The following is a 19443-nucleotide window of genomic DNA, read 5'->3' as shown; positions in this document are numbered from 1 at the left end:
AATTGCATAAAAATTATATTTCCTAGCATAAGGTTCAACAGTTGAGTCAGAAGGGAATCAAAAGGGAACTAGTTTCTGAGCTAGATCTACTAGTATTTTATTTTTAATTATTTAGGGATACAGCGCAGAATGGGCCCTTCCGGCCCTTCGAACCACACCACCCAGCAACCCCAGCTTTTAACCCCAACCCAATTTACAATGACTAATTAACCTACATCCTTGGACTGTCAGAAGGGACTGGAGCACCCGGAGAAAGCCCGTGCATTCTACAGGGAGGACGTACAGACTCCTTACAGATTATGTCAAAATTGAACTTTGAATTCCGACACCCCGAGCTGTAATAGAGTCATGCTAACCGCTATCCTACCATGGCAATCATTTTTATGTTCAATTGATATGGACAATCTGTACTTCATATTTGTCAAACAGACAGGATTTCATCTATTCCAGCAACCCCTGACACCCCCTAATTTTAACCCTAGCCAAATCATAGGACAATTTACAGTGACCAACTAACCTACCAACTGGTATATATTTGAACTGTTGGATGAAACCAGACAACTGGAGAAAACACACAGATTCTATGGGAAGGACGTACAGACGACAATGGAATTCCACTCCAAACTCTGATACCCCGAGCTGTATTAGCATCACAGTAATTATTAAGCTACTGTAGAATTTAGAGGAATGGGACAGTTTGTAGTAAAACATTGGGGATCCTGTTGATCAACTAGACTAGCTGCCTATCTCCAACTGCTGAAACAGCAAGAAATTGGATAAATAAATTAATAACAAACAACAGGAATTCTGCAGATGCTGGAAATTCAAGCAACACACATCAAAGTTGCTGGTGAACGCAGCAGGCCAGGCAGCATCTGTAGGAAGAGGTGCAGTCGACGTCTCAGGCCGAGACCCTTCGTCAGGACTAACTGAAGGAAGAGTGAGTAAGGGATTTGAAAGTTGGAGGGGGAGGGGGAGATCCAAAATGATAGGAGAAGACAGGAGGGGGAGGGATAGAGCCAAGAGCTGGACAGGTGATAGGCAAAAGGGGATACGAGAGGATCATGGGACAGGAGGTCCAGGAAGAAAGACAAGGGGGGGAGACCCAGAGGATGGGCAAGAGGTATATTCAGAGGGACAGAGGGAGAAAAAGGAGAGTGAGAGAAAGAATGTGTGCATAAAAGTAAGTAACAGATGGGGTACGAGGGGCAGGTGGTGCCTTAGCGGAAGTTAGAGAAGTCGATGTTCATGCCATCAGGTTGGAGGCTACCCAGACGGAATATAAGGTGCTGTTCCTCCAACCTGAGTGTGGCTTCATCTTTACAGTAGAGGAGGCCGTGGATAGACATGTCAGAATGGGAATGGGATGTGCCGTGGATAGACATGTCAGAATGGGAATGGGATCGTTCCCTACGCAACTCCCTTGTCCATTCGTCCCCCCCATCGCTCCCCACTGATCTCCCTCCTGGCACTTATCCATGTAAGCCGAACAAGTGCTACACATGCCCTTACACTTCCTCCCGTACCACCATTCAGGGCCCCAAACAGTCCTTCCAGGTGAGGCAACACTTCACCTGTGAGTCGACTGGGGTGATATACTGCGTCCGGTGCTCCTGATGTGGCCTTTTATATATTGGCGAGACCCGACGCAGACTGGGAGACCGCTTTGCTGAACATCTACGCTCTGTCCGCCAGAGAAAGCAGGATCTCCCAGTGGCCACACATTTTAATTCCACATCCCATTCCCATTCTGACATGTCTATCCACGGCCTCCTCTACTGTAAAGATGAAGCCACACTCAGGTTGGAGGAACAACACCTTATATTCCATCTGGGTAGCCTCCAACCTGATGGCATGAACATCGACTTCTCTAACTTCCGCTAAGGCCCCACCTCCCCCTCGTACCCCATCTGTTACTTATTTTTATGCACACATTCTTTCTCTCACTCTCCTTTTTCTCCCTCTGTCCCTCTGAATATACCTCTTGCCCATCCTCTGGGTCCCCCCCCCTTGTCTTTCTTCCTGGACCTCCTGTCCCATGATCCTCTCGTATCCCCTTTTGCCTATCACCTGTCCAGCTCTTGGCTCTATCCCTCCCCCTCCTGTCTTCTCCTATCATTTTGGATCTCCCCCTCCCCCTCCAACTTTCAAATCCCTTACTCACTCTTCCTTCAGTTAGTCCTGACGAAGGGTCTCGGCCTGAAACGTCGACTGCACCTCTTCCTACAGATGCTGCCTGGCCTGCTGCGTTCACCAGCAACTTTGATGTGTCTAGCTGTAAGCTACTTGAGTTCCTGTTACAGGTGTCCCCCGCTTTTCGAACTTTCGCTTTACGAAACCTCACTGTTACGAAAGACCTACATTAGTACCCTGTTTTCGCTTGCAGAAGGTGTTTTCACTGTTACGAAGAAAAAGCGGTGTGCGAAAAAAGGCAGCGCGCGCCCCGAGCAGCCACTCTCCCCCGGATTCGAAACGGCATTCTCATCTGCATTGCTTAAACACATGCCTGTGAGCAGCCATTTGCAAGATGAGTTCTAAGGTATTGGAAAAGCCTGAAAGAGCTCTTAAGGGTGTTACATTTAGCGTAAAACTAGACATAATTAAGCGTTTCAATCGTGGTGAACGAAGTAAGGACTAAGTGAGTTTGGCTTGTGGAAGCTGACGAAGATGATGTTGAAGAGGTTTTGGCATCCCATGACCAAGAACTGATAGATGAAGAGCTGATGCAATTGGAAGAGGAAAGGATAACAATCGAAACTGAATGCAGTAGCAAACGGACCGAAAGTGAAGTCATCCAGGAACTGAACGTGAAGCAACTGCGTGAGATTTTCACTGCAATGATAAAGTACGACTTTAATTTTGAAAGGGTACTTAGGTTTAGGGGATACTTGCAGGATGGTTTGAGTTCTTACAAAGAACTATATGATAGAAAAATGTGCGAGGCTCAGCAGTCAAGCAAGCCTTCCGCATCAGCCACAGCAGACGACGAACCTCGACCTTCGACATCGAGGCAGGCAGTCATAGGAGAAGTTGAGCTGCCTGCTGTAATGGAAACAGACGACGAGATGACACCCCAGTGCCCCACCACTCCGCGATTCGCGGAGAATGCAGCGATAGCCGGGAGGCACACAGCACAGCTTTAAGAAAGAAGCCGAAATAAACAAGCTAATTAATTAGGTGCTGCCCGACACGTAAATGTCGGCCCAGACCAAAGACGACGCAATCGGAAATCGGCAGTGATCTGGTCCGACAATTACGTGCCAGTCGTCACTTAATTAATTAGCATGCTTATTTCGGCTTTTTTCTTAAAGATGTGCTGTGTGCCTCCCGGCTACCGCTGCACCCCTGCATGCTTTGCGGCAATGTATCGGTCGGCGGCCTGGAGGGTGGGGCCCCTGCACCACCCAACCTGCGACGACTCAGGCTAACACACCATCATCAGTGTGCTTGGCGCTGAACCAATTCCAGTAAGTGATACTACACTGTACGTACATTATTTCTACTTTATATAGGCTGTGTATTTTTACGTGTTATTTGGTATGATTTGGCAGCTTAAAGGTTACTGGAGAGCGCTTGCGCCGTGTTTTTGCCAACAGCACTTGCGTGAGATTTTCTGCCAACAGCGCTTGCGTGAGATTTTCGCTGCGGACAGCAGTGCAGTAAGGATTGTGGAGAAGTATTTCTACTTTATATAGGCTGTGTATTTATCATATCATTCCTGCTTTTGCTATATGTTACCGTTATTTTAGGATTTATGTGTTATTTGACATGATTTGGTAAGTTATTTTTTGGGTCTGCGAACGCTCACAAATTTTTCCCATATAAATAAATGGTAATTGCTTCTTCGCTTTACGACATTCCGGCTTACGAACCGTTTCAAAGGAACGCTCTACCTTCGGATGGCGGGGGAAACCTGTATAGATTTTTTTTCTACAAATCGGTTTTTGGTTAATACTTTTTGCATGAGTAGGTTTACTTTTTTATTATCATCACTGGGGTGGAATGCGCCACTTCTAATCGTCCTATGCGTCACTTTTGGCGCATGTGCCATAAGTTGGCCATCCCTGCCTTAGACAGATAAGGAAATTCGGCACATGCTCATTGACCCTCACCCCATTTTGACAGACGCACCACAGAAAGCATGCTATCCACATATAACAGTGGTCCCCAATCACCGGGCTGCAGACCAGTACCAGGCCGCAAAGCATGTGCTACCGGGCCGCGAGGAAACCATATGATTTGGCAATATGAGTCAGCTGCACCTTTCCTCATTCCCTGTCACGCACTGTTGAGCTTGAACGCACGTGAGGTCATTAACCGTGCGTCATCCATGTCAGCGTGGGAAGAAGATCAACTCCTCGAGCTTGCAAATGACGACGGGCTGAAAAGTATGTTTGACATAACATCTCTGCCGGCATTCCGGATCAAGGTCGAGGCTGAATATCCTGAGATAGCCACGAAAGCACTGAAAACGTTGCTTCCATTTCCAGCATATCTCTGCAATGAATGCAACGAAAACTAAATTGCGGAATAGACTGGACATAAGGAACCCCCTTCGAGTATTGCTGTCTCCCATCACCCCGCGATAGGACCATCTTGTTCCAGGAAAACAAGCCCAGGGCTCCCACTGATTCAGTGACATTGGTGTGTTGCAATGATTTTATATGTTCATACGGGGAAAATATGTGCTGTGTGTTTAATATCCAAACATTACTTAAAATGTTATGATGCTATTGACATAAGTGACTTATATAACCATATAACAATTACAGCACGGAAACAGGTGATATTGGCCCTTCTAGTCCGTGCCGAATGCTACACTCACCTAGTCCCACCAACCTGCACTCAGCCCATAATCCTCCATTCCTTTCCTGTCCATATACCTATCCAATTTTTCTTTAAATGATAATATCGAAGCTGCCTCTACCACCTCTACTGGAAGTTCATTCAACACTTACTTCAAGCTCCCCTGTCCTCCCCTGATAATTGACTTATCACTATATTCATGTGAGGAAAATATGCGCTGTGTGTTTAATATTAAATTCATTAGGTAAACCCTTTTAGAAATGAAATTGAGTGCATTAGCCACTTATCACCTATATTCCGGTGGTGATTAACCCCCCTCTCCCCCAAACAGAATCGCCAAAAACGATTTGTAGAAAAAAATCAGCACGTACACGCAAGCTACGCATGCACACTGATGCCCCCGCAAGGTTTCATGGTCAATGTAGTCTTTCTCGGGGTAAACACAATGTCTTTGACTGCTACACTTGTCCGTTGGCAACCCTACCCCCCCCCCCCCACCCCGGGTCCGCCAGTCCGCAAAAATATTGTCAATAATAAACCGGTCTGCGTTGCAAAAAAGGTTGGGGACCCCTGACATATAATATCAAACCTTGGTATGGCATCTGCTCTGCCCAAGATACAAGAAATTGCAATGAGTAGTACACACAGTTAAGTCCACTTTGCCAACCAGCTTTGCCTCTATTGACCCTATCTACACTTCCTGTTGCCTTGGAAAAGGAGTCAAGATAATCAAAGACTCCTCACACCACAGTCGTTCTCTCTTCTTCCCCACCACCCCCGCTCCCCTTCCATTGGGCACAAAATACAAAACACAACCATCTGACTCAAGGACAATTTCTGTACTACTGTTATAAGAATCTTGAATGGACATCTTGTGCGGTAAAGTTGAACTGTTATCTACCCCTTCGTGTCATTGTATCTCATTTCCTTTCCTGCAATGCAATTTCTTTACCTGAAACACTATATTCTGCAGTCTGTTATTGCCTTACCCTTTGTACTACTTATGTTTTGAAATCCTCTGTATGGATGGCATGCAAAACAAAGTTTTTTTTGCTGTTATCTCAGTACTTGAGAGAATAATAAACAATTTATCAATAAAGCAATTGGAAGAGTTGTAATAAACTTAAAGATTAAAGGTGTTATGATTTAGAACAAACAATACTGTTCCCATGATCACACATTTTATATTAATATTGTTATAAAATCAAATAACTTACCTTGCCAGCTATCATTACAAACACAGAGTTTTTCTCCAGTTAAGTCGCAGTATCCGTGATCTGGGCTCCCACAGTTGTCCTTGCAATATGGAATGTCACAGGCTTCCCCCTTCCAATATTTATCACAGTCACAAAACACCCGACCAATAGTACTTCCAGTAACACATTTGCCATGGCCTGAGCAATTGTTTGGGCAGGAATTAATCCTTTAAAAAGAATAAACATTTTTTAAAATCTAAAAACTATACAACAGTATAACAAAATACAAACCACTATCATCACTCATTGTAGTATAATGGCACTTCTGAGAAGCACTGCAAAGATCCTTTGGATCTGATTGCACTGGATTTAGTCCATCAGCTGCCCTTGCTCCCAAATGATATGGTTTGGGAATAGACAACCAACCATGCTGGCCTTCTGCTTTCAAGAATTCTCCCACAATTCAGTGCGAGCCTCAAGGGATCACAGACCTCAGAAGATTCATCCTGAAACCTTGCAGCTAGTATGTCTAAACAATGAAGTCAAGGTAGCGCTAAATGGCAACTCCTTTGCTAGCATCTTTGGAAACAGCTCTATTTCTATCTTTGATATCTCTTTTTTTCCCTTCTTAGGGTGCAGGGGATTCTTTTAAAGACCCTGACCTGGAGTTACATTCTGACTTCAGCTCTTTGCAGGAAAAGGACCTGCTCTCAGAGCCTCATGACCACTGCCTTTTACTATTCCAGAGACGCGGTATAGTCGAGGTAGTTATGAGAGGAACAGTACCTTCCCACCCTGCCACATGTAAAAATGCCATTCCCTATCCCCAGTTCCTCCGTCCCCACCGCATCTGCTCCCAGGATGAGGCTTTCCGTTCCAGGACATTTCAAATGTCCTCTTTCTTTAAGGATCGTGGTTTCCCTTCTGCTGTCATCAATGATGCCCTTACCCGCATCTCCTCCATTTCCCGCACTTCGGCCCTCACCCCATTCTCCTGTCACCACAACAGGGACAGAGTTCCCCTTGTCCTCACCTACCACCCCACCAGCCTCCGGATCCAGCACATTATCCTCCACAACTTCCGCTACCTTCAACAGGACCCCACCACTAAGCACATCTTTCCCTCTCTACCCATCTCAGCTTTCCGCAGGAATCGTTCCCTCCGCGTCTCCCTGGCCCACACGTCCCTCCCCATGGATCACCCACCTGGCACTTATCCCTGTAAGCGCAAGTGCTACACCTGTCCCTACACCTCCTCTCTTGCCACCATTCAAGGCCCCAAACAGTCCTTCCAGGTGAGGCAACACTTCACTTGTGAGTCTGTTGGGGTCATCTATTGAATCCGGTGCTCCTGGTGCGGCCTCCTCTACATCGGTGAAACCCGACGCAGATTGGGGGACCACCTCGTTGAGCACCTCCGCTCCATCTGCCACAACACACAGGATCTCCTGGTTGCCACCCACTTTAACTCTGCTTCACATTCCCATTCGGATATATCCATACATGGCCTCCTCTACAGCCATGATGAGGCTAAACTCAGGCTGGAGGAGCAACACCTCATATACCAGCTGGGATGCCTCCAGCCCCTTGGTATGAACACTGAATTCTCCAACTTCCGGTAGTCCCCTCCCCCTCCCTACCCCCATCCCAGTTTCACTCTGCCCCCTCCCCCAGCTGCCTATCACCCCCCTCATGGTTCCACCTCCTTCTACTACCCATTGTGCTTTCCCCTATTCCTTCTTCACCTTTCCTGCCTATCCCCTCCCTCACCCCTTTACTTTTCCCTTGACTGGTTTTTCACCTGGCACCTACCAGCCTTCTCCTTCCCACCTTCCCCCCACCTTCTTTACAGGGCCTCTGCCCCTTCCCTCTTCAGTCCCGATGAAGGGTTCCGGCCTGAAACGTTGACTGATCATTTCCACGGATGCTGTCTGACCTGCTGAGTTCCTCCAGCGTGTTGTGAATTTAAAATTTAAGACTACTTAAAACCTCTATAACTATTGAAATAGAGGAAATCAGGAGCCAAAGGAATCCATTCAATTCTTCACGCCTACTTTGCCATTCAATTTGAAAATGTCTAATCATCAAAATTCAGTACCCTGTTGCAGCTTTCTCTCTATACACCTTGATCCTTCTATTATCACAAACATCAACTCCTTCTTCAAAGATTTCTGCTAACAAATGGAGCTTATTCCCATCTTTCCTCCCCAGATCTATAAAGCCTCCATACAAACAAATGGCTCACACAGCCTTAACTATGTTTAACCTACTTACAGGATCTTGAGCAGATTGCTAGTTGAAATATTGTGAATCCTAATAAGTGCATTGTTGTTCATCATAGTCTCTGCTACAAGATAGATGGCTTGTCATCACATCTTCAGCATTTCCACAATCATGTGTCAAAGTCACAGATTATTCATTTTTATATAGAAATACTGGTATTTAGGCTAGCAGGGTGGAGATACATCTCTACCAAAGGAGATGTTTGGTGTTCCGTCCCTCCGCTAGCCTGCAGGTCACCAATGGCAAAGGTCTAGCACCTGCTTACCCCCCACTCCATTCAGGGTCACATGAAGCCATGGGAGCAGATGGTGGATGGACGTATGACCAACTGGTGCATATCACAAGGCCTACTTATGCAACCACTGATGCCAGGCAGACAATCTCTGGAGCATATTGATAATGGCTGGGGTCACCCATCTTGTAAAGACACTGCCCAGAAGGAGGCAAGGGTAAACCACTTTTGTAGAAAAACTTGCCAAGAACAATCTTATCATGGAACCAAGATTACTTATGTCATACGACACAGCACATAATGATAATGGCTGGTATTTACAAGAATATTGTATACACGAGTAGAACATTCAATGTCATTAACGATAATGAAAATCTAGAACAAACCCAAAAAAATGGATGATAGTGTCGTTGCAGGAACTACATTAAAGACAAATAGTCCCTTTCAATGATAAACAGCAGTATTATAACTGCCATGGACAGCCCCAAATCCAGCTGCAAAAGGCCATAGGGCTGGCAACCCTATTCTGTAAAAACTATGACCTAAAATGTGATCAGATATTCACACAAGTCCTAAAACTAAATACAGAGAACCCAATTAAACAATAAACACGAAAATATTATACTTTTTCATTTATTTATTGAGAAAAATGATCCAACATTACATGTAAACAACAGGAATTCTGCAGATGCTGGAAATTCAAGCAACACACATAAAAGTTGCTGGTGAACGCAGCAGGCCAGACAGCATCTCTAGGAAGCAGTGCAGTCGACGTTTCAGGCCGAGACCCTTCGTCAGGACTAACTGAAGGAAGAGTGAGTAAGGGATTTGAAAGTTGGAGGGGGAGGGGGAGATCCAAAATGATAGGAGAAGACAGGAGGGGGAGGGATGGAGCCAAGAGCTGGACAGGTGATTGGCAAAAGGGATACAAGAGGATCATGGGACAGGAGGTCTGGGAAGAAAGACGAGGAGGGGAGGGGGGAAACCAGAGGATGGGCAAGGGGTATATTCAGAGGGACAGAGGGAGAAAAAGGAGAGTGAGAGAAAGAATGTGTGTATAAAAATAAGTAACAGATGGGGTACGAGGGGGAGGTGGGGCATCAGCGGAAGTTAGAGAAGTCGATGTTCATGCCATCAGGTTGGAGGCTACCCAGATGGAATATAAGGTGTTGTTCCTCCAACCTGAGTGTGGCTTCATCTTTACAGTAGAGGAGGCCGTGGATAGACATGTCAGAACGGGAATGGGATGTGGAATTAAAATGTGTGGCCACTGGGAGATCCTGCTTTCTCTGGCGGACAGAGCATAGATGTTCAGCAAAGCGGTCTCCCAGTCTGCGTCGGGTCTCGCCAATATATAAGAGGCCACATCGGGAGCACCGGACACAGTATATCATCCCAGTCGACTCACAGGTGAAGTGTTGCCTCACCTGGAAGGACTGTTTGGGGCCCTGAATGGTGGTAAGGGAGGAAGTGTAAGGGCATGTGTAGCACTTGTTCCGCTTACACGGCTAAGTGCCAGGAGGGAGATCAGTGGGGAGGGATGGGGGGGAACGAATGGACAAGGGAGTTGCGTAGGGAGCGATCCCTGCGGAATGCAGGGGGGGGGGGAGGGAAAAATGTGCTTAGTGGTGGGATCCCGTTGGAGGTGGCGGAAGTTACGGAGAATAATATGTTGGACCCGGAGGCTGGTGGGGTGGTAGGTGAGGACCAGGGGAACCCTATTCCTAGTGGGGTGGCGGGAGGATGGAGTGAGAGCAGATGTACGTGAAATGGGGGAGATGCGTTTAAGAGCAGAGCTGATAGTGGAGGAAGGGAAGCCCCTCTCTTTAAAAAAGGAAGACATCTCCCTCGTCCTAGAATGAAAAGCCTCATCCTGAGAGCAGATGCAGCGGAGACGGAGGAATTGCGAGAAGGGGATGGCGTTTTTGCAAGAGACAGGGTGAGAAGAGGAATAGTCCAGATAGCTGTGAGAGTCAGTAGGCTTATAGTAGACATCAGTGGATAAGCTGTCTCCAGAGACAGAGACAGAAAGATCTAGAAAGGGGAGGAAGGTGTCGGAAATGGACCAGGTAAACTTGAGGGCAGGGTGAAAGTTGGAGGCAAAGTTAATAAAGTCAACGAGTTCTGCATGCGTGCAGGAAGCAGCACCAATGCAGTCGTTGATGTAGCGAAGGAAAAGTGGGGGACAGATACCAGAATAGGCACTGAACATAGATGGTTCCACAAACCCAACAAAAAGGCAGGCATAGCTAGGACCTATACGGGCGCCCATAGCTACACCTTTAGTTTGAAGGAAGTGGGAGGAGCCAAAGGAGAAATTATTAAGAGTAAGGACTAATTCCGCTAGACGGAGCAGAGTGGTGGTAGAGGGGAACTGATTAGGTCTGGAATCCAAAAAGAGGCGGAGAGCTTTGAGACCTTCCTGATGGGGGATGGAAGTATATAGGGACTGGACATCCATGGTGAAAATAAAGCGGTGGGGGCCAGGGAACTTAAAATCATTGAAAAGTTTAAGAGCGTGAGAAGTGTCACGAACATAGGTCGGAAGGGATTGAACAAGGGGGGATAAAACCATGTCGAGGTATGCAGAAACGAGTTTGGTGGGGCAGGAGCAAGCTGAGACAATAGGTCGGCCAGGAGAGGCACGTTTGTGGATCTTGGGTAGGAGGTAGAAACGGGAAGTGCAAGGTGTGGGAACTATAAGGTTGGTAGCAGTGGATGGGAGATCCCCTGAGCGGATAAAGTCGGTGATGGTGTGGGAGACAATGGCTTGGTGCTCCTTAGTGGGGTCGCGATCGAGGGGTAAATAAGAGGAGGTATCCGTGAGTTGTCGCTGTGCCTCAGCAAGGTAGAGGTCAGTACGCCAGACTACAACAGCACCCCCCTTATCGACGGGTTTAATAATAAAGTTAGGATTAGTGCGGGGGGAGTGGAGAGCAGAGCGTTCCGAAGGAGTGAGGTTGGAATGGGGACAAGGTGCGGTGAAGTCGAGACGATTGATGTCCTGTCGGCAGTTAGTGATAAAGAGATCCAGAGCAGGCAGAAGACCAGAGCGGGGTGTCCATGAAGAACAGGAGGGTTGAAGACGGGAGAAGGAGTCATCGGTGGGGGTGGAAGGGTCCTTGCCGAAGAAGTAGGCTCGGAGACGGAGACAGCGGAAGAAAAGTTCCGCATCATGGTGAACACGGGACTCGCTGAGGTGTGGGCGAAGGGGGACAAAGGTGAGGCCCTTACTGAGGACAGAGCGTTCTGCCTCCGACAGTTGAAGGTCGGAGGGGATGGTAAAGACCCAGCACGGATGAGAGCTGGGATCAGAGGCGGGAGGGGGGAGGTTGGGGGTGTCAGTGGAGAGGGGAGGGTTGGGGTGAGAGGAAGATGGAGCCTCTGAGGGCCCAGGAGCTGACGGTGGGATCTGAGGGAGACGGGATTGCAGAGTATTGCTGGGGGAAGGGGAGACGGGAGTCACAATAGCAGCACATAAAGACCCGGCCTGGAGTTCAAGGCTGGAATCTTGAGAGCTGGGATCAGAGGCAGGAGGGGGGAGGCTGGGGGTGTCAGTGGAGAGGGGATGGTTGGGGTGAGAGGAAGATGGAGCCTCTGATTACATGTATCTGTTGGAAGAAGTATGTGAACCTTTGCTTTCAGTAAAGGGCATGACCAAACTCCCTTGCACAGCAATAACTTCAACCAAATATTTCCGGTCACCGTTGATCAGTCCTGCACATCGGCTTGGAGGAATGCTTCAACTCTGGTGGGCTTCCTTGCATGAGCTGCTTGTATCAGGTCCCTCCATGACATTTCTATTGGATTAAGGTCAGGACTGTGACTCGGCCATTCCAAAAAGTGAAATTTCTTCTACTTTCACCATTCTTTTCAAGACTGACCGGTGTGTTTTGGGTCATTTTCTAACAAATACATGTAGTATTAGATAACTTTTCTCAATAAATAAATGACCAAGTAAAATTTTTGTGTTATTTATTTAATTGGGTTCTTTTTATCTAGTTTTAGGACTTACATGAAGATCGGATCACATTTTAAGTCATATTTATGCAGAAACAAAGAAAATTCTAAAGGGTTCGCAAAATTGTAGCACCACTGTATGCCTCAGTAGACATGATAGGCTTCAGTAAGTAAGTAAGTAAATCATTTTATATTAAGAAACGAAAGAAGAAAGGGCTGCACATGAGAAACCAAGGTCGTAAACAGTTCATTCTGAGCTTCTCAAATTACAAGATAATTGAGAAAAACAGATGTACAAATGTGGGTAGACATATTAGAGAAGCAAGAGAGAAACTTATTCAAAATAAGATAGTACAAAGATATTATTGGACACCAACTAGACTCTAAAAAATGGGGATTGTTGATAATAATATATGCTGAAAATGTGAAAATGAGGTGGGTACATATTTTCACATGATTTGGGAGTGTTCCATGGTTGGTCCATTTTGGTGTAAAGTTCTTGATTTGTTGGGGAGTTGGTCGGGTTCCACACTGCCCTTGTGCCCACGGCTTTGTCTCCTAGTTGACAGGAAAATGATACCTAATGAAAACAATGACAAGTTCACTATTTTAAAGGTGGGTCTCATCACAGCTGCAAGAATTATATTGCAAAACTGGAAAAAACCCAGATGTCCCACTGTGAAGGAATGGACTGAGGAAATGATTAAGATTTCATCATATGAACACGTGTTGGGAAGAATTAACAGTGAGGGAAAAGTGCAGGACGTGTGGGATCAATTTTGGTTGTATGTTAGTTTAAACTTAAATTAGAACTTCTTTCTGTTCCTAAGTTTTACCTGTTTTCCTGTCATCGGATGGCTGTGTAAATATGCTGTACTCTATCTGCTCTATGATATGCTGTGCTGCTTTGTAAAATAAGAATAAATATTAATAAAAATTTGAATTACAAAAAAAAAGTAAAACAGATTTTAATTCACGGATGCCAACAATGAAAAAATTCCATCTTCTCAGAAATTCTGAGTTTCACAGTCCTTGCATCAGTTGTCACATTGCCAATATTTCAATCCAAAATAGCCTCGAGAGGACTGCAGCAGAAAGAAACAGCTTCCAACCTGTTACATGCATAGCTGGTTTAAGACAATGTTGCATAAAAAATATTCTACTCTCCAAAGATGATTGCGTGCAACTAACAACAGAAAATATTTAATTGAGAATGATACCAAGCTTTAAGATAAAGTTTACTTAAGGACAACATTTTTGCTTTCACTAAGCCCTGGAATTTTTCTCCATTATATTTTATTAAAAATAAATATTGTGGCATCTTAGTGAATCTGAGATTCTGTAATTCATGAAAGCAATTTGAGCAATAGTAATATTTCAGAGCAAAAGTTGCCTGGGTGCCCCATGGTGTTGTTATTTCATGTGCAATGAACTGTATGAACTACGTAGTTTGTAGAAATGGTGATCTTTTAATAGTCAAACACCATCATCCAGCTGGTTGTACTCTGACCCAGGTTATAAGATTGTTGGGTGAAGTTATAATGTACAGTAAAATATCTATTAAAGATGCCATTTTTCAGATGAAACATCAAAATTAGGTCCACTATGTCTCCTCAAATTGGCTTTTAAAAGAAATAAATTACACCAAACTAAGGAAAAGTGAACTTTTAGCCCCAACCAACAATTATCATCAAAATGGTCATCTGAAAAATGGCACCTTTAATCGAGAATTAAAGAATACATTCAATGGTATGTTTGAAGGGTCAGGCTGGATATTATGCAGAAGCGGTTAGATTAGAACTTCAACCCACAGCCTGATAAACTAATCATGAAACAATGACAAGATAATCTGCAGTTATTGTTACCTCACTACAGCACTAAAGTGAAAGGTATATTTTGTGGTGACTTCTGGAATGGAATCAAGTCCATAACATTCTGATTCACATCAAATAAAACTTTTAAAATTGAATAAGCATTACACCATGTTCAATCTGTCCAAAGATGAATCAAATATAATAATGAGACATTTATCAACAACTGTATTGTGGTTATGGGACTTTCTGCCAAGCTCATCAGCACTGGAAATTAACTTCCATTATTGGCATGGAAGGCCATTGAATTTAAGAGGATTTCTCATGCAAATGCACATTCCAACTTTCACGACAGTTTGAAAACAGCAGACCTCAATATTTTGATCAGCATTTGAATTGTCCCCTAACTGAATTGAACAACTGCCTTCCATAAATATTACATGTACCTATGTCAAATTAGGTCTTTGCTTTAAAGTTGACTTCTTTGCAATAAAATTCTCCATACTAAAAAGAGTAAGTTGAGGGAACACATACCAGTCCTCATCGAGGGATCAGAAGTGAAAGAAGTGAGCAATTTCAAGCTCCTGGATGTCAACATCTCTGAGGATCTATCCTGGGCCCAACATATCGATGCAGTTACAAAGAAAGCACGACAGCAGCTACATTTCATCAGGAGTTTGAGGAGATATGGTATGTCAAAATGATGACACTTGCAAATTTCTACAGATGTACCATGGAGAGCATTATAACCATCTGGTATGGGGTGGGGGGGGGGTCACTACACAGGTTCAAAATAAGCTGAAGGAAGTTGTGAACTCAGTCAGCTCTGTCAGGGACAGTAACCTCCCCAGCATCCAGGTCATTTTGAAGGAGCAATGTCTCAAAATGAAAGCATCCATCAATAAGGAACCCCATCATCCAGAACATGTCCTCGTCTCATTACTACCATCATGGAGGGGTTACAGGAGCCTGAAGACACAAACTCAATGACTCAGGAACAATGTCTTCCCCTCTGTCATTAGAATTCTGAATGGAAATTAAACCCATGAACACTACCTCACTACTTCTTTCTTCTCTTTTTACACTACTTATTTAACTTATTAATACATACATTTCTTTTTGTAATTTACAGTTTTTATTATGTGTTGCAATGTACTGCTGCCACATAACAACAAATTTCACGATATGCACTAGTGATTTTAAACCTGATTCTGATTTTGAATTATGCATTCCAGCATGACAAGGATGTTTCATGCTTCAGGTGTGATAGAATCAGAGAGATAAGAGGGGGAGGTGTTGCATTACTTGTTAGAAAATATTACAGCGGTGCTTTGGCAGGATAGATTAGAGGGCTCATCTAGGGAGGCTATTTGGGTGGATTTGAGGAATGGGAAAAGTGTAGTAACGCTTATAGGGGTGTATTATACACCACCTAATGGGGAGCAAGAATTGGAGGAGCAAATTTGTAAGGAGATAGCAGATATTTGTAGTAAGCACAAGGTTGTCATTGTGGGAGATTATAATTTTCCACACATAGACTGGGAAGCTGATTCTGTAAAAGGGCTGGGTGGTTTGGAGTTTGTAAAATGTGTGCAGGATAATTTTTTGCAGCAATACATAGAGGTATGAACTAGAGAAGGGGCAGTGTTGGATCTCCTGTTAGGGAATGAGACAAGTCAGGTGACGGAGGTATGTGTTGGGGAGCACTTCGGGTCCAGTGATCACAATGCCATTAGTTTCAGTACAATTATGGAGAAGGGTAGGACTGGACCCAGGGTTGAGATTATTGACTGGAGAGAGGCTAACTTTGAGGAGATGCGAAAGGATTTAGAAGGAGTGGATTGGGACAATTTGTTTTATGGGGAGGATGTAACAGAGAAATAGAGGTCATTTAAAGGTGAAATTTTGAGGGTACAGAATCGTTATGTTCCTGTTAGGTTGAAAGGAATGGTTAAAAGTTTGAGAGAGCCATGGTTTTCAAGGGATATTGGAAACTTGGCTCGGAAAAAGAGAGAGATCTACAATAAATATAAGCAGCTTGGAGTACATGAGGTGCTCGAGGAATATAAAGAATGTAAAAAGAATCTTAAGAAAGTAATTAGAAAAGCTAAAAGAAGATATGAGTTTGCTTTGGCAAGGAAGGTGAAAATAAATCCCAAGGAGTTTCTACGGTTATATTAATAGCAAAAGGATAGTGAGGTATAAAATTGGTCCCTTAGAGAATCAGAGTGGATGGCTATGTGCGGAACCAAAAGAGATGGGGGATATTTTGAACAATTTCTTTTTTTCGGTATTCACTGAGAAGGATATTGAATTGTGTAAGGTAAGGGAAACAAGTAGGGTAGTTATGGAAACTATGATGATTAAAGAAGAGGAAGTACTGGTGCTTTTAAGGAATATAAAAATGGGTAAGTTTCCGGGTCCTGACAGGATATTCCCTGGGACCTTGAGGGAAGTTAGTGTTGAAATAGCAGGGGCTCTGACAGAAATATTTCAAATGTCATTAGAAACGGGGATGGTGCCAGAGGATTGGCGTACTGCTCATGTGGTTCCATGGTTTAAAAAGGGTTCCAAGAGTAAACCTAGCAATTATCAGCCTGTAAGTTTGACGACAGTGGTGGGTAAATTAATGGAAAGTATTCTTAGAGATGGTATATATAATTATCTGGATGGACAGGGTCTGATTAGGAACAGTCAACATGAATTTGTGCGTGGGAGGTCATGTTTGACAAATCTTATTGAATTTTTGAAGAGGTTACTAGGAAAATGGACGAGGGTAAAGCGATGGATATTGTCTATATGGACTTCAGTACGGCCTTTGACAAGGTTCCACACGGAAGGTTAGTTAGGAATGTTCAATCATTAGGTATTAATATTGTAGTAGTAAAATGGATTCAACAGTGGCTGGATAGGAGATGCCAGAGAGTAGTGGTGGATAACTGTTTGTCAGGTTGGAGGCCGGTGACTAGTGGTGTGCCTCAAGGATCTGTACTGGGTATTGGATGAGTAAGTATGCAGGTGATACTAAGATAGGTGGCATTGTGGATAATGAAGTAGGTTTTCAATGTTTGCAGAGAGATTTAGGCTAGTTAGAAGAGTGGGGCTGAAAGATGGCAGATGGAATTTAATGCTGATAAGTGTGAGGTGCTACATTTTGGTAGGACTAATCAAAATAGGACACACATGGTAAGTGGTAGGGCATTGAAGAATGCAGTAGAACAGAGGGATCTAGGAATAATGGTGCATAGTTCCCTGAAGGTGGAATCTCATGTGGATAGGGTGCTGAAGAAAGCTTTTGGTATGCTGGCCTTTATTAATCAGAGCATTGAGTATAGAAGTTGGGAGTGTAATGTTGAAATTGTACATGGCATTGGTGAGGCCAAATTCGGAGTATTGTGTACAGTTCTGGTCACCAAATTATAGGAAAGATGTCAACAAAATAGAGTGAGTACAGAGGAGATTTATTAGAATGTTAACTGGGTTTCAGCACCTAAGTTACAGAGAAAGGTTGAAACATAGAAAAATAAAAAATAGATGCAGGAGTAGGCTATCTGGCCCTTGGAGCCTGCACCACCATTCAGTATGATCATGGCTGATCATCCAACTCAGAACCCTGTACCTGCCTTCTCTCCATACCCCCTGATCCCTTTAGCCACAAGGGCCATATCTAACTCCCTCTTAAATATAGCCAATGAACTGGCCTCAACTGTTTCCTGTGGCAGAGAATTCCACAGATTCACCACTCTCTGTGTGAAGAAGTTTTTCCTCACCTCGGTCCTAAAAGGTTTCCCCTTTATCCTCAAACTGTGACCCCTCGTTCTGGACTTTCCCAACATCGGGAACTATCTTCCTACATCTAGCCTGTCCAATCCCTTTAGGATTTTATACGTTTCAATAAGATCCCCCCTCAATCTTCTAAATTCCAGAGAGAATAAGCCTAGTCGATCCAGTCTTTCATCATATGAAAGTCCTGCCATCCCATCCCAGGAATCAATCTGGTGAACCTTCTTTGTACTCCCTCTATGGCAAGGATGTCTTTCCTCAGATTAGGGGACCAACACTGCACACAATACTCCAGGTGTGGTCTTACCAAGGCCTTGTACAACTGCAGTAGTACCTCCCTGCTCCTGTACTCGAATCCTCTTGCTTACCACTCACCTTTTTCACCGCCTGCTGTACCTGCATGCCAACTTTCAATGACTGGTTTACAATGACACCCAGGTCTCGCTGCACCTCTCCTTTTCCTAATCGGCCACCATTCAGATAATAATCTGTTTTCCTGTTCCTGCCACTAAGGTGAATAACCTCACATTTATCCACATTAAATTGCATCTGCCATGAATTTGCCCACTCACCTAACCTATCCAAGTCACCCTGCATCCTCCTAGCATCCTCCTCACAGCTAACGCTGCCGCCCAGCTTCGTGTCATCCGCAAACTTGGAGATGCTGCATTTAATTCCCTCGTCTAAGTCATTAATATATATTGTAAACAACTGGGGTCCCAGCACTGAGCCTTGCGGTACCCCACTAGTCCCTGCCTGCCATTCTGAAAAGGTCCCGTTTATTCCCACTCTTTGCTTCCTGTCTGCTAACCAATTCTCTATCCACATCAATATACCATACCCCCAATACCGTGTGCTTTAAGTTTGCACACTAATCTCCTGTGTGGGACCTTGTCAAAAGCCTTTTGAAAATCCAAATATACCACATCCACTGAATCTCCCCTATCCACTCTACTAGTTACATCCTCAAAAAATTCTATGAGATTCGTCAGACACGATTTTCCTTTCACAAATCCAAGCTGACTTTGTCCGATGATTTCATCGCTTTCCAAATGTGCTGTTATCACATCTTTGATAACTGACTCTAGCATTTTCCCCACCACCGATGTCAGGCTTACCGGTCTATAATTCCCCGGTTTCTCTCTCTCTCCTTTTTTAAAAAGCGGGGTTACATTAGCCACCCTCCAATCCTCAGGAACTAATCCAGAATCTAAAGAGTTTTGAAAAATTATCACTAATGCATCCACTATTTCTTGGGCTACTTCCTTAAGCACTCTGGAATGCAGACCATCTGGCCCTGGGGATTTATCTGCCTTTAATTCCTTCAATTTTCCTAACACCACTTCCCTACTAACATGTATTTCCCTCAGTT

The 19443-nt window shown here is 44.4% G+C and overlaps 1 protein-coding gene across 14 annotated transcripts in view; it reads right to left on the bottom strand.

Annotated features, from left to right (window-relative positions):
- The window catches only part of atrnl1b (attractin-like 1b), a 1064590-nt gene that overhangs the window by 916798 nt on the left and 128349 nt on the right, over window positions 1-19443 (bottom strand). For all 14 annotated transcript variants that reach the window (XM_072239605.1, XM_072239604.1, XM_072239606.1 and 11 more), the window contains exon 5: window positions 6024-6229. In XM_072239605.1, the coding sequence (XP_072095706.1) occupies window positions 6024-6229 (206 nt within the window). The remainder of the gene's footprint in view (window positions 1-6023; window positions 6230-19443) is intronic.

The sequence above is a fragment of the Mobula birostris genome, chromosome 21 (assembly GCF_030028105.1).
Source record: "Mobula birostris isolate sMobBir1 chromosome 21, sMobBir1.hap1, whole genome shotgun sequence".
Classification (NCBI taxonomy): Eukaryota; Metazoa; Chordata; class Chondrichthyes; order Myliobatiformes; family Myliobatidae; genus Mobula; species Mobula birostris.
The sequence above is the reverse complement of the archived record's forward strand: the minus strand, read 5'-3'. Positions and strand labels throughout refer to the sequence as shown.